This window comes from Poecilia reticulata, chromosome 13 (assembly GCF_904066995.2).
Source record: "Poecilia reticulata chromosome 13, P_reticulata-male-v2, whole genome shotgun sequence".
In the NCBI taxonomy this organism is placed as follows: Eukaryota; Metazoa; Chordata; class Actinopteri; order Cyprinodontiformes; family Poeciliidae; genus Poecilia; species Poecilia reticulata.
The window spans coordinates 29769982-29795010 of NC_088842.1; the positions used below are offsets into that span (position 1 = coordinate 29769982).

A 25029-nucleotide genomic window follows, 5' to 3' on the forward strand; every position below is an offset into this window, starting at 1 on the left:
GTCACTTCTGCAAGGGTTACCTCTTGCAGTAAAGGAATACTCCTTCTCTTCAACATGAATGAATCAACATGAATAGTCAGGTTTTTCCAAGTATTTGTGTTAAAACGTCAATTTGTAGGTAGCCTATAAGTTTTCTTACCTGAAATGATCTAAAAACAACCGAAAGAAAGATCGCTATTCTTTTCTTTTCAATTACCCAAATTATCCTTCTCCTAATGTTGAGAACTAACTGGTACGATGAGGAAAGTTATTTTTTTAGCGAATTTACCAAAACATAATTTTATTTTGTGTGAGAGGTTGATTGTTGTGTTAGAAAAACTGTCTGAATCCCGTGCAAAGCATCCGTATGAACAACGCAGATTTCGATCAGGCAAAGCGGAAGTCTCCAGTTTCCTGCCTCTACTCGGGTCCTGTTGAGCAGCCCGTGCGAGGCTGTCCTGGAGACCCCGCGCTGCCTGCACCTCTAACGTCTCGGGTGAGTTTGTTACAATGTAGCAATTTCTCTATTAATCCGAATAACCGTTACAAAGCCGCAATATCTGCCAACTGCGCACAAAACACAAACCGCATCGCTAACGCAATCGAAGCGCCACGCTGCCGCACCGCACCGTAAACACGTTCATTTTCCACCGAATTCCCAAGCATACCCCCCTCATCCAAGAGTATTCCAACATTAACTCATATTTTGCTTGCAATTAGCAATAGCTCGCTACGTAGTTGCGCTTAAACGTCCCCGGCAGGCGGCTCTTCTCGGTTCTGGCTGAACTGCGGTTCCGCTGTGCAGCTCCAGTGTTCAAATTGTGTCACTCGATGGTTTGTTTTGAATGTCAAAGGCTCAAGCTAGCTGTACGTCTCAATATTGTTGATAGCAGGTTAGCTCGCTAGGCTAATGCAACTGAGCAGAGCTGCATCAAAAAATGACCAGAAATAGGGGTGAAAACTGGGTTTCAAAACCAAAAGTTTGGTTCCATTTGAGTTCTAAGCCAGGTGTGTTGCTGTCAAACGTTATGTGCTGGGAGAAATAATTAAAGATTGCTTGCAAAGCTGTTTAAAAACACCAGCTAGCATGTAGCAATCCGTTTGCAGTGTCTCCATTCAAATCCTGCGCACTGGGTTTGCTCTACCCGAGCAATGGCTCCGATCCGCTGCCTTTCTCAGAGCGGCAACCGAGCTACCTTCATAGTATCGATGACCACTCTGCTTAAACACCGTGTGTATTTGTTGTGTTTGTGCTGCTGGAAGCTATGTGCACAGTTGTTACTTGTGATGAAGACAGTGAGAGCCCACACTCGGAAATCCTTCCAGGCGGTGCGAAAACCGCGCGTTTTCAGTTTGTTGTCGGCTGTTTGTCGGTGTTTAGCAAATCTAAGTTCTGTCTGAGTTCATCCTAACCGCATCAGTGTTTATTATTACTGAGCCTGCATGTGAAAAGATGACGCGCTGCAAGTCATCGTGAAAATAGTGCAAACGAGAAAACGCTCTTCTTTATTTTAGGACCTCATTTATAACAACACGAATTTACTTGTTTAATAGTAAATTAAACAAACATTTTAGGGAAGAATATGCAAAAATAACTGATAAAATAACGTTTTCATGTTACAGGAAAGCTACAATAAATCATGTTTTCTATCTTGCTTTGAATAAGTTGCTAGTTTCTGTTTATCTCAGGTTTTTAGCTGGTTGTATCTACAGCTGAGATGTTTTTAAACTAGCTTTTTGTTGCACTGTTCTTGGGAAAACAGAGTTAACAGCTTTCTGGCAACATTAGAGATGTAGAGATTACAATTATTGTCAATTTTCTTGCTTTTAGTCAAAACTGTAGCAGCAGCATTTAGCCTGATTTGTTTTTGTTTGTTTTTATCAAATTGACTCAGTTTCAGTAATCTAAAAACTGAAAATTAAGACATGCTTTTGTTTCCGTCCATTTTTTTAAAACTCTTTTTGTAATAATAGTCTTATGTGACTGTAAAAATTTTGAGACTGGTTTGTAGCTTGCTCTGTAATTTTTAGCCTCAATGGATCACTACATCTCAAGATTTACGTTTTTGGGACTGAAAACAATGATTCTGGTCTTTTTCAGATTAAATCAGGAGGAAATTTTGACCCATACATTTTAAAAAGATGTTATAAACTCAGTCAGTGATGGTAAGATACTGTGGTCATTAAATAAGACAGATAAATAAATCAGTGGGTGATAGATATTGAATAATATTGGCCCAAGAACTGGACTGTTATGATCAGTATGAATGTTCTGCAAAATTTCACCTTTAAAAGCTATTTTAGACCTTAATTAGCTGGTTTGTGGAATTTTTATACAATCTTAAGGATAGTAAATAAAATATTTCTTATTATAATAAGTGGAGATTTGTTGTGTCTTTGACAGAAGAAAATAATTCTTCTTTATTCAAACATATTTATTTAAAATATTTTAGAATGATGATGACTTTGTTATTTATCCACCTAAAAGATCCTGTTCTTGGTTGTGATTGGAGGATTTCTGACGCAGGCGACACAACCTGCACAGGTCTTCAGTCAAACAGACATATAGGAGAACCTGCTCAGGAAAATCTTCTCACCTTCGGCGTATTTACAGTTAACCAAATGTGTGTATTTATGCACACTTCTGTACTGCACAGCAACAGCTCAGTTATGCCATCAATTTCTTTATTGTTGTGTTATTGGAACAACAGTTACTGGTGTGTAGTTGTCGGACTGGTGTGTGTTGCTCTATGATGGACCCTTTATGGGTTTATGGATGGATGTTATTGCAGTTTGGTTGTAAGGGGAAAAATTGCTCTGTTTACATTAAAATTGACACTGATCTCTACTTATTGCGAGCTTAAAAATAGTAATTTTGAATTCTTCATCTATAGTGCACATGCTTAAAGATTAACAAAATGTTTTAATTTGTACTGTTTTTTCTTTTAATTAATTACTGTAGATGATTTTAATAACTATGTACCTATTTCCAAATGGCCTTCTATGGACAAAATTTTGGAAAAAGTCATCTGTATTCATTAATTGGCTTTTTAAAATAATAAGTCAAGTTTTGAATCTGAAACTTTTAAGGATTTGGAACGACATTAGAGTGAGCTGAGCTGCTGTCCAGTTTTGGTTTTGTTGGACTTCTCAGCTTCATCAATAAAACTCAAATGTTTTACAGTCTTAAATATTATTTTGTTAACAGGCACTCAGTTATTTCATGTCTCTTCACACATTCCTGACATGTTTTGACGATGTACTTCCGTGTTCATTACAGGTGGTAAAGCTGATGTTTTAAAACTGACATTTTTAAGTGACAGGTTTTTCTCTGTTACTGTTGCCAGTAACTCCTAGTTTTATGGCGTCCCTCAGGGCTCCATTCTTGTCCCGCTGTTATTTTCCATTAAATTATTCGTAAATATCTCTTGTCACTTTTACGCAGATGATTCTGAAACCCGTCTGAAAATATACTAAATTTATGTCTCTCTGGCTTCAAAGTCTGGATGTCTGATAACTTTTTATTATTAATAACAAAGCAGAAGTGTTATATTTTGGTCAGAGACTCCAGTCCAGGAGGCTTGAGGTGGTTTATATTCTGATTTTGAGCTTCTCAAAACACTTAATAATATCACAAAACTGCCTTTTATTAAATTAGGAATACTGCCAAAATAAAATCGATAAGAGATGTGCCGATCAGGTTTTTTCCTGCCGATACCGATCACCCAGGAGGGCCGATCACCGATACCGATCACATAATTATTATTTTTTTTAATCATAAACACTACCGGTTGCATTATGTGGAAAAAGGAACCATGAATTCACCTTAATTTAGATAAAAGCTTTTAAATAGCTTTTTCCAAGAAAAAAACTAAACTAAACAAAACAGGCATTGTGCAAATTGTACTGCTATCAATAATACTATCTTTAACAGACTGATAACATATGAGGCTCTGAAGAGGCTAAATAAAACCTCTCAACATTGCCAAAAATTCAAGTATAAAACTTAACATTCAAAGGCAAATACAGGATCCATTACAATAAACAATCCAGAGTTACTGAATGAAAACTTCCTGATAGCATGGCGGCTAGCTGATTACTGCTAGTTCTGAGTGGCTGTTTCTGACTGAGCGGAGTAATTATGCAGAGCAGGGAGGAGATCGATTATTTTTTAGAGATTATCTGTCTCATGTTAGGACAGCGAAAGTTTTAATACGTATGTAAAATGTATTTTTTTAGGTTAGATGCTGCAGCTTTAAGCAGAGGTTCGGTGTGAGAGTCACTACCAGGTGGAGCAGAAGCGGCGCTCCGTCTGTGAAATATTACTACCTGTAGCGCGTAGCAGCGGTTCAACAGCGAGAGCAGAACCAGCGTCTTACATCGCAGCTCGAAGACTTAAATAATTTTGCGGGTTATTTGTTTAGCTTTCTGACCGTCATGCTAATCCGGGTGAGTGTTTGTAGCTGTGCGCTGCTTTACCTGCTATCTGATCCTCCATATGTCTTTTTTACTGCAGTGAGCCTCGATGTAGCCAAACTCCGTCAAGTATGCATTGTTTTTATGTCGTATTAGCTTCGTTGTGTTGATGCATTTTGACGTGCTTCAATTTTCCGCCGCAACACACAAACGTCCCCAGTCACTCAGTACGTTTTAGTTCAACATCGCTTTGGATTTGTTGCTGCACGTGTGAAGGAAAGAGAAGACCAGCTGCACAGGCAGGCTGCGAAATGAGATGCAGGTGATCGGTTTGTGTGATCGGCAACAAGAGCCAATGATCGGCGATCACCGATTATACACTTTTTCACGAAATCGGCCGATTATGATCGGTGGCCGATCGATTGGCACACCTCTAAAAATTGATGATCTCCCTCTCCAATTCTCATTCAAGCTTCATCCCTTGTCTTGTTTACTGTAATTCTCTATTTGCTGATATTCCTCAAAAAGCCCTCAGTAGACCCCGTAGGTGTGAACATATCAGTCCAACTCTTTCCACTGCTCACCTGTGATGCTCAGTGCTGGTTTTAAGATTTTAATGTTTCTTTTTGAATCTGTGAATTGCTTTGCCCCATCTCATGTTTCTGAGCTTCAGACTCTTTACACTGTTGGATCATCATACTAGTCATTACTCTCTGTGCCCAGAGGAAGATTGAAGACTGAGGGTTATCAAGCTTTTACGATCACGGCGCCGCCTCTATGGAATCGACTGCCACTTAGCGTCAAACGAGCCTCTTCGATGTTTAAAACTCACTGTAACTGTTTTAAAAGAAGCAAAACAAATGCAAATTTTTATTACTATTGTAAATAATGTATTAATAGTAACAAGGACCGATTGCAGTTTTCTGGCTGATCACCAATCTCTAAAAACCTGGCCTGCTGAATACAATTTTTTTACCCAAAAAGTTGCTAAATATAGTGATAAACTCCGGATAGTCCAGTATTTGGTTTGATTGGGGACCAAACATTTGTTACATTTTCAGCTGCTGCCGTTTGCTTTCATACTGCACTGTGTCAAATGAACCAAACGTTTTGAAAAACTTGTTCCCCTCCTGGCCTGAGGTGGCACTGCACCAAGAACCACTGGAGGAAACGACACAAAAACCTCTGAAGAAGACACAAAATGTAAACAAAAATGGAGAATCATCAGATTTTAGCAATTGTACCATTTCCATCTGTACCATCTGATAGTATCGCAACGTTCTCCAAAAACATGCAGCTCTAATGGTCAGTTGGCCTAAACCCCCCAAAATTAGCTTCCTGTAACTATAAAGCTGTCAAAAATGTAAAAAAAAAGACAGGTGTCTGGTGTATTTATAGAAAAATTATAAACTTCTAATTTACTGCATTTAATAAGCTAATATTCTGTTGTTGTGTGTTGTTACACTTTTGTGTTTTCTTTTTAAAACTGCAACAGTTGTCATGGATGATGAGGACGGCAGGTGCCTTCTAGATGTAATTTGGTGAGTTCATGCTCTAATATCTCATAATAATAACAATATTAATCAAAATAATACTAGATAAGATCTTAGGTGTGTCTTTATGCCTTTGTTTTTTTGTCTACAGTGACCCAGAAGCTCTAAATGACTTTCTTCATGGATCTGAGACCCATGTAAGTACATGGAAACAGTTCATTCTGGATACAAAACAAGCCTTTTCTTCGATGAACTTGTTTATTTGGTTATTTTTGGTGAATAATTTAGTAGTGAAGTGGTGTTCGACCACAAGTTGCTGCTTTCGTTTACATCGTTACGGTTACTTCTTCACAAAACAAGAAAGGCTATTACTAACGCTTCCCGACTCTTCAGTTATTCCCCTCATTTTATTCCTCTGTTGCTTCTTTTCTGGTACGTTTGGTTTTTCTGAACGCTCCTTTTTCCTCACCTTTCTCTATTTTTGATGGTCTGAATGTTTCATCCTGGCGTAGGCCTGGGCGATAGATCAATTTTATCGAGTAATCACATTTTTGGATTTTTGAAAATTAAATTTCTGGAAAAGCTTGGCTTTTTTTTCACCAATTCACTTGTTGGGTTTCCGCCATCTTGTTTGACAAGTGTTTTTTACAGATTTTATTTATTTAAACTTTAAATTCAGGTGACAAAGCATTAGGACTAGGCTACGATTTTTTTTGGTTTTTAATCACGAGAATAAAGTCGTACAATAGTAAAGTAAAAAAAAAAAAGAATATAAAGAATTATATTAGAATAATATTCATTTTGGGGTTATTTTAGGATAACTCCAACATAAAAAATAACAAAAACATAAAAATTAAAGCAGTATTTTGGTACTGGTTCTTCAAATAAGGAAATCTTTTAATCTTTTAAGAACCAAATTATTATCAGTAGCAGGAGTTTGAAAAGATTCAAACGATTGAGTCTGTTTTGAAGAAAGAACGACATGGACTAAGTTGATAACTATTCAAGCTTTTATCTCATCAAAACGACTATTTTTCGTAATTTTATTACTTTATTCTGCTAATCTTAGGTCTTTATTCTCGTAATAAAAAGGAAACTCTCATATTCTGCCATACAACTCAGATTGGATGACTGAAATAAAAGCAACTTGTGATAACGTAGAAAAGAAATCGGATCTGGTGTGAGAGAACCGGCAGGTTTTATGTTGAATCCGTATCGCCCAGCCCTATCCTGGTGACTTTTTGTCTGTTGCTTTGGGTACCTTTGCTTTCTGTCTGTCTTACCCTTGGTGGATGTGTCTGTAGTTGGACACTGACGACCTTTTGGATGGTACGAGTGACCCCTCCAGCTCGTTCTTCTCTGCCACTGGGGTGAGTAAAATCCCCCGATCTTCTTCCTGCTCTCGTCTCTCGGTCTCTGCAGCATGCCACTTCTGATCCCCTGTCCTTCCACTAACATGTGTGAGCTCCAGTTAGCTCAGGGTTTGTTTGGGTTCTCGAAATCCTTCGACTTAAATTAGGTGTTTTTTGTAAGGTTTGAAAAGTGCTTGATTTGTGCATAAAGTCTTTAAAAGTGTTTGATATTCAAACTGCACAGTTTTGTAAAAGAGTTCAACCTAATGTCTGATTAAAAAGCTTTATTTAAAGTTGAAACTGAATATTTTCATACAGCTAATTAAAAGATGGATGGATATTTTTCTCACTGTTTGAAGTTAAATCAGATTAAACTTTTTTTTTTTAGGTCAGTTAGAATGACCAAAATAATTTCTACTTGTGAGAAAAAAAATTTTAGAGATTTTTTTTGCCACTTTCTTTGTATTTTGTGTTTAAGCATTTATTTTGAGCAGAAAGTTAATTTACCTTAAAACGATTTGTTTGGACTGTTGGTGTCAGTTTGATGTTTAGTTTTGTGTTGGTATCTCGATCACCTGGTTTCACTTCGTTTCTTCTTCTGCTGTTCCAAAGGGCCATGTTTCAGAGGTCCAGCCCGCGGTCCAGCTGCCAGTCAGCGAGTCGGCCGGCCTCCCCAGGGTCAGCGTGGACCTGGACTTCCTGGAGGACGATGACATCCTGGGCGGCTCGCCGGGCGGAGACGGCGACAGCAACGGCATCGGAACGAACCACGAGCCGTGCGACATCCTGCAGCAGAGCCTGGCGGAGGCCAACATCACTGAGCAGAGCCTGCAGGAAGCCGGGTCCGAGCTGGACCTGGTGTCCTTCGGGATCCCGGGCCTCACCCAGGTGGTCCAGACCCTGCCTGACGCTGGAAGCGCCGCCGCCGTCGGGGTAGGCATCGGCGTCGGCGGGGCAGCGACCATCTTCTCCGGGTCGGCGCAGAGCGTGGCGGGTAACCCTGGCAACGCCACGGCCGACATGCTGGGGTCGGTTCTTGCCCAGCAGGGGATCCAGCTACAGCCGCAGGTGATGAACAAAACCATCAGCGTCCAGCCGTTCATGCAGCAGGTCGGCCTCGGCAACGTGACGCTTCAGCCCATTTCCAGCCTCCAGGCCCTTTCCAACGGGAGCCAGTCGGGACCGTTGGGTATCGGACAGATTCAGGTTGTGGGCCAGCCGACGGTCATGACCATCAACCAGTCGGGGCAGCAGATCCTGGCCAAAGCCATGGGCGGGTACCAGGAGGTGTCCGCTGCCGGCTCTCAGGCCGGCCTGGGCCTGATCCAGGGTAACAAAGCCGCTGTCGGCGCTCCAGCTTTAAACGGACCAGCTGTTTCTGTCAGCAGCACGAGCAGCATCAACGCCGCCACCATGAGCGCCCCTGCGGGGCTCGTGGGCTTTGGAGGAGGAGTGGCAGCGCCAACACAAACTCAAGCCCAGATCATGCAGAACGTGATCATCCAGCGCACACCGACACCCATTCAGCCCAAACCGCCACAGGGGGGCTCCATTCAGCCGAAAGTCTTCAAACCGCAGCAGCAGCAGTTGCCGCCGCCACAGGCAGCGCCCCAGGCTCAGCAGAACGACGCGCACAAGGCGCTGGGGCTGCAGCAGCTTCCGGTTTCTACTGCCCAGAACGTCACTTTCCTGACGGGAAAGCCCGGTTCTAACGTCGTCCTGAGCACCCAGGCCGCCACTCAGGGCACGCAGTTCCAGCAGGCCCTGTTCAAGCAGCAAGGGGCGCCGCCTTCTGGGAAGCCCCTTAGCGTGCATCTGTTGAACCAGCAGGGCAGCATCGTCATCCCGTCCCAGACGGTCCTGCAGAGCCAGAACCACCAGTTCCTGCTGCCCCAGCTGCAGGCCGGAGGCCAGATCCTGACCCAACACCCGGGCGGCCACATCATCACGAGCCAGGGCCCAGGCGGACAGCTCATCGCCAACCAGATCCTAACTGCCAACCAGAACATCAATCTGAGTCAGGTGTTGACGTCACAGGGCCACCCCGGCGCCGCCCACATCCTGTCCGGACCCATTCAGCTGCAGCCCGGTCAGATGGGCACGCCAACACTTTTTCAGATGCCGGTCGCCTCTTTGGCTCAGAGTCAAAGCCAGACGCAGACGCCGGCCGCCTCGGGCCACGCCCAGACGGTGATCCAGGGCCTCCAGAACTCCTTGACCATGGTGGGTCAGGTGGAGGGGCTGAGCCCGGCCATCAGTCTGCAGACCACCCTGCAGGCCCAGCCGGGCGCCGTGCCCAGCGCCGCAGGAGGCCAGACTGCGGAAGCTGCTGTTACCGTGCTGGGAGGCTCCACAGACCCGGCGCCGCAGCTTTTACCACAGTCGTCGATCCTCGCCGTGCAGCCTGCGTCGTCTGCCGCCGCCGCTTCTTCCTCTCCGTCCATGTCTGTCTCAACGTCGTCCTCCGTGACGGCGGTGGGGCTGGTCCCCTCGCAGGCTCAGAGCAGCCCAGGGAGGCTGCTGTTCACCAACCAGGGCTCCAGCATGATCCTGAGCCAGGAGTCGCTGCAGATGTTCCTCCAGCAGGTCAGCGCTCCGCCCGTCTGCTGTTCTGCTTAACATTGTCTTTAAAGGCGACCTATTATGCAAAATTTACTGTTTGCACTTTTTTTTGTTCTGGGTTTCTACTGCTTCTAAAAACTAAAAACAACACTCAGCTGTTTTTTAGCAATAAGTTAAAGTTTTTTGAGTCTGGAAAATGAGCTGCTTCAAAAACGTCCTGAAGGTTGAATCACAATCTACAGGCCCTGCAGCGTTTGGCAGTAACTAGTTACATTTACTTTAGTGACTTTTTAGAATAAAATTACATTTAGGAGCGTTTTTACTACGCTGTACTTTTTACTTTTACTTGAGTAATTTATTATGAAGTATCTCTACTCTTACTTGAGTTGTTGACTTACCATCCAGAAACCACTTGCAGCATTCTTGTTTGCTGTGCAGGAGGCTCTACTTCTGCTTTTCAAAGATGTACAGTTATATAATTGTTTGCAACCATTTTTACGTGAGAGTGTAAACGCTGCAAAACCACAAAATCTTACCAAGTATTTCTGGTCTCTTTTCTAGTGCAAATAAACTTATTACACTTGAAATAAGACAAAACCAACCTGGAAGTAAACTTACAGCAAGATATAGGAGCGTGTTTTAAGTCAATAATCCCTTAATATTGATGAAGAAGTTCTAGTTCCACTGGCAGATTAAAAATGTTTTCTTTGAGGTGAGTTTATCTACCAATTGAAATAGTACTTCTTTATTAATATTAAGGAATTTTGACTTAAAACTAGCTCCAATAACTTGTTGAAAAGTCACTTGTAAGTTTGTTTTTCTTATGTCAAGTCTACTAAGATATTTGCACTAGAAATTAGACAAAACTTTGTGTTTTTGCAGTGTAACCAGCAGCAGCTAATTTGGATTTAAAGTGACAAGACGCCCTAAAACAGCTCAAAATAGACAGAACTGATCCCATCTAAGAATGATTTTGTGCAAAAAAGAAAATGTAATGAACATGATTTATATGTTTATCCTAAGTATAATAGGTCACCTTTAAAAAATTTTTTTTTAAAAAGTAACATGCACGAGTGTTAAATTGGTGTGATCTCTTTGGTTTAGTATTTTGCTGCTCATTCTCCTTCCCTCCCTCCTCCCTCCCCCTTATCCTGAAATGGTAATTGTATCAGGAGCAGCGCCACCAAACAGAGAATGAGTCAACCCAATCAGTGGGCGTCCCAGCGTCTGTAATCGTCAGCAGCAACAGCGTCACTACTGCGGCCCCTGCTGTCCATGACAGCCAGTTAACTGACTCCTGGCTGGGTCAGAGCCACAGCCCTTCCCCCGGCCCCTCCCACATGACAGCAGTGGTAAAGGTAGAACTGCCCCTTTATGTTGAGCCCCACCCCCACTTGCTGCTGCCGCTGCTGCCACAGTGTTAGGTTTTTCCTACCTTTTTCCCCCCCGTCACAACTCTGTGCCTCTCCTGCTTCCACTGCTCTCGCCAGCGCTGTTTTTAACTCCTGGGTGAAAGAAGCCAGTCCTTCGCTTGCAGCATCTGTGCTTTTCCACACTTTGCTTCATTTTAGTAGCAGCATGATCGTCCCTGTTGTCCGTTCCCGTTTTATTACTCAGTAGAGATGCACCGATCAGAGACTTTGAAGTTGATCTCCAGTAGTTTTAGTAATCAATTATTCTGACGATTATTTGGATAAAAGTTAATCAGATTCTTCTGGGATCCCCAAAGCTGAGCTGCAGAGTTTTGCTGGGAAGAAAGAAGGAAATATTTCAAATAAACTAGAACAGTAAATGGATGGAAGCTTGCTCTGCCAATTAAAAATATTTCTGCTTTTGCAGTTTTCTGGGTTGTATTAAAAAATATCGGCTTGAATAAATGTAAAAATTATGAGGTTGAAACATGACTAAAAACGGAACGTGAAAGTTTTTCTGACGGTTAATCGAATAAAAAATTGGCACATTTTTTATCCGAGTTTTCATTTATCATCTTAAGCCGATTTAATATAATATTATAAATACATTAAAATATGCAAATAAACAACTAAATTCCTTTTTAAAACAATAAATGAATATGCTGGTCTGTTGATTGTTCTTTGGATTAACTGTAATAATTAGAGGGAAAAAGGTGCTTAACTGGAGATTATTTGAACAGGTGAAGCTGAAACAGAACAGATTTACAGACAATTTTTCTTTAATCTGAAATGCAATTTTTTGTACAGTTTTGGCTTAATTACTGCTCTGTGTTTTCTTTCTGTAAATGGGTTTTAGAGTCTGTATACTCTTAACAATTAATTGTTACCAAATTAGCCAGTAGCGTCTGTCTCTTTAAGAAGCTCCTGTTCTTTCTCTCCTCATTACGCCGTTTGGAAACGTTTTTGGAACGTTTGACTGAAATGTGGTTTGTGTGGTGAGCTCAGTTCCACCAGGTGTTTGCTAATTGCTGCTGCCGCTAGTCTGGAGGAGCGGCTCGGCTACGGACAGCAGCTCTAAGCCAGGGGTGTCAAACTCCAGTCCTGAAGGGCCGCTGTCCTGCAGTTTTTAGATGTGCCACAGGTACAAAACACCTGAATCAAATGGCTTAATTACCTCCTCAGTTCTCCAGAGCCTTGCTAATGACCTAATTATTCTATTCAGGTGTGGTGCAGCAGAGGCACTTCTAAAAGTTGCAGGACACCGGCCCTCGAGGACTGGAGTTTGACACCCCTGCTCTAAGCTTTGTGTAAATAGGCTGCTGAAGGAGATTCCAGGATTCCTAAAACATTATTTAAAGAATCAATAACAATAGAAAAACACTCCAGGGATGTTTTTTTTAATGATATAACATGAAAATATACCAGCTTAGAGCTAATTAAGTTTAAAAAAATCGGCACCAGCCGATTTCACGGTGCATCTCAATTACTTTATGACTCGTTCATGCAAACAGTTTGGCTGACAGTGAAGATTCCTTTTCATTTTTGTTGTTTTTATTAATACTCTAATTTTAAAATGTGCATTTCCCAACTACATGCAGATGTGCTTGTTCAAAAATATTTAAAATTTTCCAAGAGCTTCACCTCTCTAATCCCTCTGTAGGATTTCATCTGGCTCACCGCTGATAAATCGGGCGTCTGCGCTCTGTTTTGCATGCCTCGTTACACTGTCTCTCCTGTTTTAAACCCCCCACATTGACCAGTAGCGCCTCCCAAACCCAGATGATTTGGTCGCCAACCCGTGACCTCACGACCTTCAGATCACCTTCTAATTCACCATCACAGTCCCACAGATCTCGCTTCTGTCAACAGGTTTTCCTTTTGGTTCACTGAGCAGTCATTCCTCCCCTTTATGTGTTTATTGCCCTCAAATGCAGGACAAGAGTAATCTGTGTGCTTTAATTGTTTGTAGATACAGAAGGCTAACAGTCCGCTTTCGTGTTGTTTGTTCTCGTTTGACTGATGTTTGTGCGACCGGGGGCCGGGCGACATTTTCATTTCAATTTATAATTCATGTAACTTGTATTTAGCCTGCAGCTGGGTGATATTAATTTTTTAAAAATTACATTTTTTCATACCTGGTCTGATTTCTGTGACAGCTTGCTTAAGAACGGAGCACATTTCTGGCAAAAAACTAAGAGATTAATCTTTGACATTTTCCAGAAAAAAACAACGATGGAAATTTTTGAGCTTCAAAAGTCAAACATTTTCAACCTTTGGAAGTTTTCTATTTTTTCCAGAAAATTTCTGAGATTAATCCCAAAGTTTTTGATTTTTCTCCTCTTATTTTGTTGCAAATTTTCACCTTCTGGAGCTCAAAGGTTTCTTGATTTTTTTCTAGAAAATTTCTGAAATAAATCCTAAAGTTTTAAAATGTTTTACTTGCAAATTTGTGACTTTTGGAGCTCAGACATTCCCTTGTATTTTCCAGAGAATTTCTGAGTTTATTCAACAATTTTTTAAATGGAAATTTAGATTTCTGGTTTTAGCAAAAATCTAAATTTCTGCTAAAAATATTTGATATTTTTATTTATTTATTTTTGTTTGATTTCTTTTCTAAAACAGACGTTACAAACGACAGAAAATATTTTTAAAAAGTGGCTTTTGTTTCCGTCAGCCCTCCTGTCGTCTGTACGAATCAAGGCCGTGCGGTTCTGGATTGGAGTTATAGAATATTGTATCAGACGTATTATCTATTGATAGCAATCGATTGAGATTTTTGGTCATTAATTTATTGTCCAGCCCTACATTCTTGTAATAATGAAAATAATCAGAACCTAGCCGTAGTATTTTGTCATATTTGAACTCAAAATCCAAATATATATAGAACTGGAAAACTTATTTGTCAGTTTATTGTCCAGCTTATTATTTTACCCTTAAATTAAATATGAAAGCTGTTTCACAGCAGTTTGTGATGAAATCTTGTCGCCCAGCCCTGTTGTTGGATCCTATCGTTAAAACTATGTGGATGTTTTTGCGTTTTGTTCCTTTTCTTGTTGGTTTAGACCCTGATTTGTTTTTGTGCTGCGACGTTGTGTGCTCCCTCCAGGTTCCCTCTGGTGGAGCTCAGCAGGCTCTGAAGATCCAGGGCATGTCCTCCTCGCCGGCGTTGACCTCCCACGCCACGCCGCCGCCGGTGGCGGAAAGCCCGCAGCCTTCCCAGTCTCCTCTGACTCTGAGCCAGCAGATCCAGTCGCCTCACCACCAACAGCCGCCGCAGTCGCGCCCTTCCTCTCAGCCTCAGCCGCAGACTCCCTCACGCTCCTGCACGCCGTCATCTCACACCCAGCTCTTCATCGTCCACAACCAGATCGCAGAATCTCCCAAACCCGCCGCCGCCGCCACGCAGGCTCAGCTGCAGCAGGCGCAGCCCCAGCAGGTGCACATTCAGGTCCAGCACCAACCTCTGCCTCGACCGGCCTCGCAGCCCACGCCCTACCAGCAGGAAATGCCTCCCATGTCGCAGTCGCCCAAGCCTCTTCCTGCTGCTGCTGCTTCACCTGCGCAGCACCAGTTCGCTGCGCCTCCTGTTAGCGCTCCAGCCGTAGTGAAAGCCCAAGTTCCCCTCCAGGGCCTCACAGCCGGGCAGCAGCATCACCTGCAGTTAGTCGGAGCACAAATCCAGACTCTGTCCTCCATCACTCAGCCCTCGCTTCAGCATAAACAGCTGCTGGAGAAGCTGCAACAGGTATTGCTTCTGGTTTTACTGCAAAAAAAATAGTAATGTTTTTTTTTCCCAGTACAATTTATGCTAATATGGGTTGAACAGGAGTTTGTACATCCTTAAAAAGTCTTATATTTACATTTTTACAGGCAGGTTTTTTTTTTTATCTTAAATGTAAATTGTATTTTTTTTTTCCCAGGGATGCACCAATCCATTTGTTTCTCTTCCAGTACCAATACCTGAGGTTTAGTATCAGCTGATACCAATCAGGTCCAGAAAAGCTGTGTTGAATTAACTTAAAATGTTTCTTTTTAAGTTAATATGCCTGTTGAAATAAGCAATAAAAAATGATATATATATTTTTTTGTTTATTCATTTTGGATATTTACAGATATTTCCAGTATTAAATGTTAATTATAATTTAAAGTTTATTGATCTTTGAGGGCTGCACAGTGGCGCAGTTGGTAGAGCTGTTGCCTTGCAGCAAGAAGGTTCTGGGTTCGATTCCCGGCCCCGGTCTTTCTGCATGGAGTTTGCATGTTCTCCCTGTGCATGGTGGGTTTTCTCCCACAGTCCAAAAACATGACTGTCAGGTTAATTGGCCTCTCCAAATTGTCCCTAGTGTGTGTGTGGATGGTTGTGTGTCTCTGTGTTGCCCTGCAACAGACTGGCGACCTGTCCAGGGTGACCCCGCCTCTCGCCCGGTACGCTAGCTGGAGATAGGCACCAGCAACCCTCCTGACCCCACTGAGGGACAAGGGTGTAAGAAAATGGATGGATGATCTTTGAGAATGGCTTCCTGCATCATGATCACAATTATATTACTTGAGATTGGTCTCAAAACAACAATATTATCGTAATATTAACAATAACTTCTGGGAAAATTCATCGTCCAGTAAAATTTGTTATCTTGACAAATTGATAAATAATCACGTTGTCATGGTAACATGATAATTTACTATTTATAAGTGTATAAATATAAACATTTGTAGATTGTAACTCATAAACATGGTGAATTACAAATTTATTTCATGGCTCTGCTGCAGTACAGCTCACTTAAATACACCAGCAGCTTCACTGTTTGCTCAAAAACTCCTAAAAACAACTTTTATATGTTCAGTCAGTTCAGTTAGGAGTAAAACAGCCGATTTAAAATGAATGAGAAGAAACTGAAACGGGTAAAAAAGATAGGTTAACTACTCTGTTGAAGGTAATTCACCATTTTCACTGTTTGAAATGGTTCAGAAAGCGAAATTAGGAATTCTAAATATAATGTAAAATAAATAATAAAGCAAAGAATTTAACTGAATAGATCTGCTGTTATAGATCACACATATGTCCAATCTATTTTTTTTCAATATTGGGATCAATACAGATATTAATAATGGATTGGTGCATGTCTGGTTTTTTTGTCCAGTTTTGATTTTGACATTCTCTGAGTGTCGCCTTTTCAAAAAATAGCTTTGTTTTTGGAGGATACAGACTCACTTTAACACCCAAATGAAAAATGGTTAAATATGCTATTTATAAAAAATAAAACACTGGTTTATCAGCCATCTTGGAAAGGTTGGAATTACTTGCATTGACAGAAATTTTGGCCTCTTGGAAAATAAATTACACTGTAAAAGATGAAAGTCGTTCCACAATCCTGACTCAAAATTGTAACTTATTGATTTTTGTTTTTTGCTCAGGTCAAGCAGAACATCATGCTACAAGCAAAGCCTCAGCCTCAAGCCACGAGTCAGTTCAATTCGCAGCAAGACGTGCCTGTTGACAAGGTGGTGATGACATCATCAGCGAGCGCCGACGCACCTGCTCAGCTCCCCACGATGCTGCAGCCGACCTCGGTGCTCATCAAAACCACCGCCACAGGTAGCGCATTAAAAACCCGCAGCGACGCGATTCTGCCACGGCGCACCAGGGAAAAGGGAAGAATACATTCTTCACAAAAACCCACAAATTTTGAGATTGATCTCAGAAATTTTCTTTAAAAAAAAAAAGAGGAAACAAGAAAATTTCTGAGTTTAAAAAGTTTTTAAAAAAAATTATTTTTTACAATAATCAGACATTTTCTAGAAAAACAAGGAAGTTTATGAGTTTGAAAAGTAAAAGAAATTACTGGAAAAAGTTAAAAAATTGTGGGATTAATCTGAGAATTTTTCAAGAAGAAATAAATAATTTTTCTGAATTGGAAAATTTGCTAGAATAGAACTTCAAAATATTAGATTATCTGACAACATTTTTAGAAATTTTCTGAAAAATTTTTACTTGAAAATTTCATCTACAAATTTCTGAGATTAATCTCAGAATGTGAGTCTTTCTAGAAAATGTTTGTCCTTTTCATTTTTCCTTGGTGTTTTTTTTTTTTCATTTTCCTTGTAGATTTTTGACTTTTCATACTCGGCAATTTCTGTTTCTTCCAGAACATTTTGTTATGTTAATCTGAAAATCTCTGAGATTTTCACAGTATTTCATTTACTTTTATAGTTCTCAACTTTCCTTGCTTGTTCTTGTGTTTCCTCTACATCGGTCACAACGGTGCGATTCGCTTTTAATCATTGTTTTTGTGTTTTTTTTTTTTTATAGGATCAAGTGACCTACAGGTATTCTCAGGAGCCCAAGTGCAAGCTGCAGCAGCAATGGTGAATCAGACGGTCACTCCTGCCAGCCTTACCCAGCCTGCACAGGTGGGTCGATCTGTTTCCTGTTGTGGTTTTCCTCCAGGTGCTTGTTGAGCATTTGAGACGAAGCGTTTCTTTCTGAATTGGTGCTCAGGTTCAGCCAAAGCCAGGAGTGATCAGCTCGGTGGGGGGGATGACTCTGGGAAAAGCAGCGATGAAGATCCAGGTGTTGGGGCCCGCTCTGACTCAGATGCCGGTTCCGCAGCCGCAGCCTCCTCTGCAGACTCAGGTAGGAGCGGCGGGCCGCGCAGCGTGGAGGCGGACGGAAAATATTTATGTTCCTTTTCCTGCTCTCTAAAGGTTGATCTGTTTGTCCTTCCTCTTCCTTTTCATTCATCTGTCATTTTACCCCTCCGCCGTTTATTTGATTCTCCGTTTATTTGTTCTTCCGTCCACCCTGAGTTGATCTGTGCTTTCAATCTTTGTTCATTCAACTGATCATTTATTCTATCAATTATTTTGATGATTAATCTGAAGGAAAAAAACAAACATTCTGCAGATGTTTTTATAAAAAAATGTTTCATGTCATACAACATTAGAAATGCATAAAAATAATTAAATCACTTTTTTAAAATAAAAAATATTTTATTCTCTAAAATACAATACCAACAATTGTTTAGACGCATCTGCAGCTAAACAAATACTTCTAACGTCAATATGTGAAAAGCTCAACCCTTTCTGCTTCACTTATCAATACAACTTAATAATCTATAGATTTTTTAAAGATCAATCAACTTGCAGGTGAAGCTAACACTGTGCCATATTTACAGAAAAATATGATTTTTTTTTATCTAAAATGCAAAATGTGTACATATTTTGCCCAATTGTGGCTTAATTCCTGTCCTTTTGGAGTCTGTATACGAGATTGATCAATTATTGATTTCTAAATTATTTGACAATTATTTGATTATTCCAACTAATCATTTCAGCCTTAATTCATAATTTAAAAATTGGCTAAGAAATTAAAACCTGGTAAATGAAACATGTGGAGAAGCCAGCAAAAGCCTCTTAATGGAGTTTTCTGTGACTGATATTTGTTGTTCAAAGTGAATTTCCTAAACGTTTCCCTCTTCGCCTTTCAGCTCACATCACAGACGCCACCAGTAAAAATGCCTTTAAGCACCGAGCCCAGTAAAGAAGCCAGGTTTGCTGCTTCTGCTGCCTTCAGGTCAGAGTTGAACCGTTTTGTTGTTGGCATATTTCTGACCGCTTCCTGTAAACTCTCTGCAGGATGCTGGAGCAGCTAAGAAAACATCAGGGTTCAGTGCTTCACCCCAACTACAGCGCTCCTTTCCACTCGTTTGACGACACTCTGGACAGACTGCTGCCTTACCATCTCTACCAGGGAACTGCCAACTCCTCTCAAGACTACCAGAGAGGTAAAAACCAGAGTAAAATCCTGGATCTGCTGCCTTCTGCACCCTTCCTCACGTTTTGCTTCTTTTGGACACAGTGGATGATGAGTTTGAGAGAGTCTCCTGCCAGCTGCTGAAGCGAACCCAGGCCATGCTGGATAAATATCGGTACCTGCTCTTTGCGGAGTCAAAAGTAAGTTTATAACCCAGCGATCTCCGTGTCCGAGTCACTTCTTGTTGTGTTGGATTGATTTTGAATCAACTGCTTTTGGCCTTTGAACCTGAGCAGAGACTGGGCCCGTCGGCAGAGATGGTGATGATCGACCGGATGTTCATCCAGGAGGAAAAGGTCGCCCTGAACCAGGACAAGATTCTGGCCAAGGAGAGACCGGGTCGGTGGTTTTTAATGTCCAAACGAACAAAAAACTATAAAACTGCAACGTGGGAAAATGTTTGGAGAAACAGAATTATTACTTGGAAAAGTACTTTCTCCTGGTCTGGATGGAAATGGAGAAACGTTCAAATTATCATCCATGGTCACACGTCCGTCCGTGTGTGTGTTACATTTCCAGCTGCTGTGATTCACTTTCACCCTACGGTTGTCAAAAGAACTAAAACCTGTTCCTATTTTCAAGTAATATCAACATAATGATGCATGAGCACATTCTCAAAGATCCATGAGCCTTAAATTATAACAAACATTTAACACTGGAACTGGAAGACATGTTAAATATCCAAAATAAACAAACAAAACAACAGAAACAAAAAAAAAAATGAATTATGAAAATTGTCCTTCAAAAAATGGGCTGGCTGAGGCCAAAACAACAAACTGAAAACTTTTGTCATTTTGGTAGAAAAAGAGAAAAAACATAAAATATGCAAATGGAAATTATTGAGCTTGTTTTAATTGAGGTGAATTAATTTATTTCTTTTTGCGACAGGCCTGGTCGTACAAAGCCTTTTATATGTATCAGTAACGTAAATGTTTTTACTTCCTTGCAGAGGAGTTTGCAGCGACCGTGCGGATGCTGGAGAGCGGCGTTCCATCCCAGCCAAAACCAGCGCCTCCGGATCTGCCGTCAGCGAGTCCGGCAGCCTCCACCGCTGCGCCTGCTCTGATACCGTCTCCTGCTCCTCTCCTCAAGGTCGCACCGACTCCTCCTCCTGCTCCGGCTGCTCCTGCGTCTCCCACGCCTCCTCCTGCCCCCACCCCTCCCTCCTGCTCCCCCTTCCCTCCCACCAAGCTGGTCATAAAGCACGGTGGCGGCAGCGCCTCCGTCTCCTGGTCCAGCAGCTGTCCTCCGGCGACCAAGCCGGTCACTCCAGCGGCGTCCTCCTCTTCGTCGTCATCGTCGCTAAATTCCCAGTCGGCGGCGGATGATGACGACGCTCTTCCACAGCGAACCAGCAAGCCGCCCATCAAGACGTACGAGGCGCGCAGCCGGATTGGTCTGAAGCTGAAAATCAAGCAGGACCAGACCGGGTTCAGCAAGGTGGTCCACAACACCGCGCTGGATCCCGTCCACGCCCCCCAACCTCGCTCCACCCCGGAGCCGCCGCCGGAGCCTGCAAAGCCCCAGCCCCAGCACCTAGCCACGCCCCCCAACACCGTCATCAGGACTCAGTCCCCGACGGCGTCGGTCACGCCCGCCCAGAGCAACCTCAGAAACGCTCCTCCGTCGTCGTCGTCGTCGTCATCGACAACGCAGATGAACGGCTCGTTGGACCACCACCCGGTCAAACACAACCCGGCGTCGTCGCAAACCACCTGCCGCCTGCCGCTCAGAAAGACCTACAGGGAGAACATCAGTCCCCGGGTCCGGCCCGGCGTCCCTGGCGGGCTGGACGAAAGCTTTTCCTACCCCATCACCACACCGTCGCCGCCGCGGCACGAGGCGTCCACCCCGCCATCGGAAAGGACCGTCATAGCGAGCGTGCGGGTGGAGAAGCGAGACAGGGAGGCGGACCCGAGTCTCGAAGGCGGACGCTTGGGGAACACGATGGACAAAATGAACGAGGTGTTCAACCGGAGCGTGAAGACGGCGACCCACCACCACCTTTCTCTGCTGCTGGACCGTGAGGCGGCGAAGGAGAGGGAGGACGAGCACATGGACCAAGACGCTGACAAGTACAAACGATTCAGCGGGAAAAACAAACACAGGACTGGCGGGACATTCAGAATGGACCAGCACGCGCCTGGACCGCCGTCCCCGGAGTCGTCGTTCGCCCGAGACTCTCTGCTTCCCGCCAAACGCTGCAAGTCGGACTCGCCCGACATGGACAACGCCAGCTTCTCCAGCGGCAGCCCGCCGGACGACTCGCTCAACGAGCATCTGCAGTGCGCCATCGACAGCATCCTCAACCTGCAGCAGGAGCCCGCCGTGCGCGGACACCACGTCCGGGCCGGCGCCGGCGGCAGGACGCACCAACACCAAAGTCAGCGCCCGGGAGACTCGGCGGTCTCCACACACAGAGCTCCGCCCCCGACGGCGCCGTCCGCTCCGTCGTCGTCCTCGCTGGGCCCTCAGGTCGGCGGGCGGGGCCACAACGGCAGCCTGGTCCCCCAGACTCAGAGCAGATAACAGGCCCTCAACCCCAGGCTGGACTGACCGGGGTGACGCTGCAAAAGGGGAAAGACAGGGGGCGCTGCACTGCAGAAAACACTCATTCTGACCACTTTTAGTCTGGTTTCTGCTACAGTTCACTTTATATCAGATAAAACTAACTCACAAGTAACTCTTCAGCAGGATACTGGAGCTTGTTTTAAGTCAACAGTTCTTGAATATTGATATAAAAAGTTTTACAGGCAGATTTTTTAACTTAAAATAAAACATTTTTCCAATGTTACAATTAAATAATCTGCCAGTGGAACTAGAATATTAAGAAATTATTTACTTAAAATAACCTAAAAAGTTACTTATACATTAGTTTTGTCTTATTTCAACTAAACTGAGATATTTCTACTAGAAACTAGACAAAAATATGTGGTAAGATTTTGTGTTTTTACAGAGACAACAGTTGCTCTCCTAAGCTGTGGTGACTTTGTTCGCTGTAAAAACACAAACTCCGGCCAAATATTTTTTATCTAGTTTTATTCAAATATCTTGGCGCCCTTGAAATAAGACAAAACTTACAAGTAACTTTTGATCAAAACATAGGAACTTGTTTTAAGTCAATAATTCCTTAATATTAGTGAAAATGTTATAGTTAAACTGGCAGTTTTTTCCATTTATAATAAAGAGAAAATTTCTTGTTATAAGTGAAATAATCTGCCAATTAATTTTATTTAATCAATATCGAGAAATTATTTGCTAAAACATGCTTCTATGTTTTGCTGAAAAGTTATTTTTGAAGTTAGTTTTGTCTTAAATTATTCCAAATAAATGAAGATCTTGCCAGATTGTTTCAATTATATCATGGGAAAAATATTATAAGTGAAGAAATCTGGATGTTTTAAAATCAATATTAAGGAATTATTAGCTTAAAACAAGCTCCTATATCTTACTGAAAAGTTACTTAGTCTCATTTAAAGTGCAAGAAGATATTTGCAGTAGAAACTAGACCAAAACTATATGGTAAGATTTTGTGTTTTTGCAGTGTTTGTCCATTTGAATTGTCCAAACATTTCTTATTTTTAGCCCAATTTATGGATTAAATGTGGCGAAAGCAAAACGGTGAACCGCAGACCTTTATCACGCCTGCTTTTTAATGTTTCTTTTTTCCCTCTTCTTCATGTTTACATTCCTCTAACTTGTCCCCAGGAGGAGACTCTGTCCACTCGTCTGGTCGAAACGGTGTCCTGTCGAGCATCACAGAAAAATAAACCGGCGGGGCGCCTTAACGCGTTCCCCGCACCTTACACATTTGACTCTTCATCACAAATGCAAATGACACACTTTAACTGCAGGCCAAAGCTGTATCCCTGTAGTTACCTTGGTTACAAAACGAGGAAATGATTTGAGAAACTTCTTGTTTTGGTTGCTCTCTAATGCTGTAACACCAAGATGTCAGAATGTAAATTAACTCTGTTCTTTTCCGCGCCTAACGACAGATTTCACCAGGTTTCTGTTTGTCTACGGCTCATGAAGTTAAAGCATTATGCATTTCCGTCAGCAGGGGGCAGACTAGTTCTGACTTTCCTCATTCTTTCAGCTTTCTTCTTCAGCTCTGTTCCTGTTTTTATTTTTATTTCGAGGCCTGGTGGACAATTCAAAAACAAACACAGCACAAAAACATTGAAATGGAAAAAAATGGAACAATAATAATGTACAAAAAAAAGTCCGGAAGAGAATTTGAAGTATAGTATTACAGATTAATTTTTGTATTGTATTTATTGTGTATAATGACACTTTTTAAAAAGAAATGTACATTTAGTAAAACTGTAAATTAAACCTTGCTTCTTTTATGAATCTTTTTGTGTTCCTGGTGATCTGTGGAGTTGTGTAACCAGGTAATCCAAAAATATATAGGTAAGGCTAATTTTAGAAACTCTTATGTGCATTGTTTTATTTTCTTAAATAATTCAACTTGAGTTTTATTATTTTATTGTAAAAAATTACTTTAGCTCACTTTACTTTGCAGAATTGTTTTGAATAGTTTAAATTAGTGCGTCTTCAACCATGAACAGCATTTTAGGGGTCATATTATAGCCTAAACTTTGACTAACCCCCTCAAATACTGTAATTTTCTAATTTTAGCTTACGTTTACTCTGTAATCCGAGATCTCTGATTAGATTACAATAAGAAAACATTAAAATTCACTCAGAAAAATTATGTAAATTGTAGTAATATCACAATATTTTAAACTCCTTTCGACTTTAAAAATTTGAAGTTGAACTTTAGATTGCAAGTTATTCCAGCCACGATGAGCTGTAAACCCAAAATACTCTTCTAATTTTTAACTATTCAAAGTTGGTGATGGTTTGAATCATTGAAGGTAACAATCAAGTTAACTTCAGTTGTTATAAAAATTATCTATATCAAACATGACTTTAAAGAAATTTAACTTTGTAATTTGGTGCCTTGAAATTGTGTCTGTCTCTTTAAGAAGCTCCTATTCTGTCCAACACTGCCTTTAGCACGTCATCGCCACAATGCTCCTCATTATGCTGTTTCGTTCTAATTAGTAAATAGGCAACAGGAGATTCATGGAATCAAGTCAACACTCCTTGTATGTTTTTGACGAGGGGATAACATTAGAATATGGTGTAAAGCTAAAAAAGAAAAAGTTGATTTTACATAATATTCCCGCTTCCTTTAACATTAAAGCCTCAAACTGATGTGTGGATATTTTGAAATGTTTTCGACTGGAGAAACAAATTTAAGTGTTACTGAGTTTTGGCAAGTTGTTCAGGTCCAGTAGCAGCTAAACAGCCCCAGACCATCACCTTATTAGCACCGTGTTTGTCTCTTACTCTGCTAGGCTGCAGCTAGCAAAACCTGTTGTGAATGCTCAGGTTAGTTAACATAGCCACTGACGGCAGCGGAGAAACGGTTTTCCTGTAACGGTGACAGCTTTAACAAATATGTAAAGAATATATTTTTTCTATAAAAGTTATATATTTAATACGCTAATCACAGGTATTCAATTTCGTCTACGATTTAATGTATTTTGTTTTTCTGTCAGGCAAAAGTTTGGTCACCTGCATAATGCTAATTAACGTTTTTTGTCAGCCGCCAATAAAAATCAAGAAGAGTCTGAACGTTATCGAACTAGTTGCTAATATAACTCTAGCTAGCTAGCTAGCTTCTTTTCCGCCGCTATCAAAGGTGCTTGCAAATTTATCGACTTTCATTGCGTATGAGTTAATAAAGAAAATTTATATTTTACAGTATGAGAAGCACAGAGGTGGACAGAGTACTTCAATTTATTTTTATTCAAGTAAAAGTACTCAAAATGTCAATCATTTAATATTTAAAGATTACTTCATCAGCCTGACCACAAGTGCAATTTTTTTAATATTTCAAAGACCAAAACGATTCGTATAAATAACATAGTTACAAAATAAAAAAATGAGGCCAAATAAATGTTTTCCAAATCAATGTCTTTCAATGTAAA

General features: G+C 41.5%; 1 protein-coding gene across 5 annotated transcripts; it reads left to right on the forward strand.

Annotated features, from left to right (window-relative positions):
• Positions 1 to 342: 342 nt before the first annotated feature.
• On the forward strand, positions 343 to 23380 carry bicra (BRD4 interacting chromatin remodeling complex associated protein). Of its 5 annotated transcripts, none has more exons than XM_008426449.3 (15): positions 343 to 475; positions 5891 to 5936; positions 6040 to 6085; positions 7193 to 7258; positions 7853 to 9826; positions 10975 to 11160; positions 14321 to 14959; positions 16627 to 16807; positions 17522 to 17622; positions 17711 to 17845; positions 18699 to 18760; positions 18847 to 18995; positions 19070 to 19164; positions 19258 to 19363; positions 19974 to 23380. In XM_008426449.3, the coding sequence occupies exons 2-15, from the start codon at positions 5896 to 5898 to the stop codon at positions 21551 to 21553; spliced, it is 5361 nt and encodes a 1786-aa protein (XP_008424671.2). In that variant the 5' UTR covers positions 343 to 475; positions 5891 to 5895; the 3' UTR covers positions 21554 to 23380. The 5 variants fall into 5 exon arrangements, with proteins under 5 accessions (XP_008424671.2, XP_008424674.2, XP_008424675.2 ...); XM_008426452.3 differs by having other exon boundaries at positions 19261 to 19363; XM_081614324.1 differs by lacking the exon at positions 343 to 475 and adding an exon at positions 3996 to 5598.
• Positions 23381 to 25029: the final 1649 nt, after the last annotated feature.

Excerpts from the sequence above, each read along its gene's own strand:
- bicra (XM_008426449.3), top strand. The coding sequence starts at position 5,896 with ATGGATGATGAGGACGGCAGGTGCCTTCTAGATGTAATTTG. Across the intron at positions 5,937-6,039 it reads TGCCTTCTAGATGTAATTTG|TGACCCAGAAGCTCTAAATG; the intron begins GTGAGTTCATGC and ends TTTTGTCTACAG. Across the intron at positions 17,846-18,698 it reads AGCCTCCTCTGCAGACTCAG|CTCACATCACAGACGCCACC; the intron begins GTAGGAGCGGCG and ends TTCGCCTTTCAG.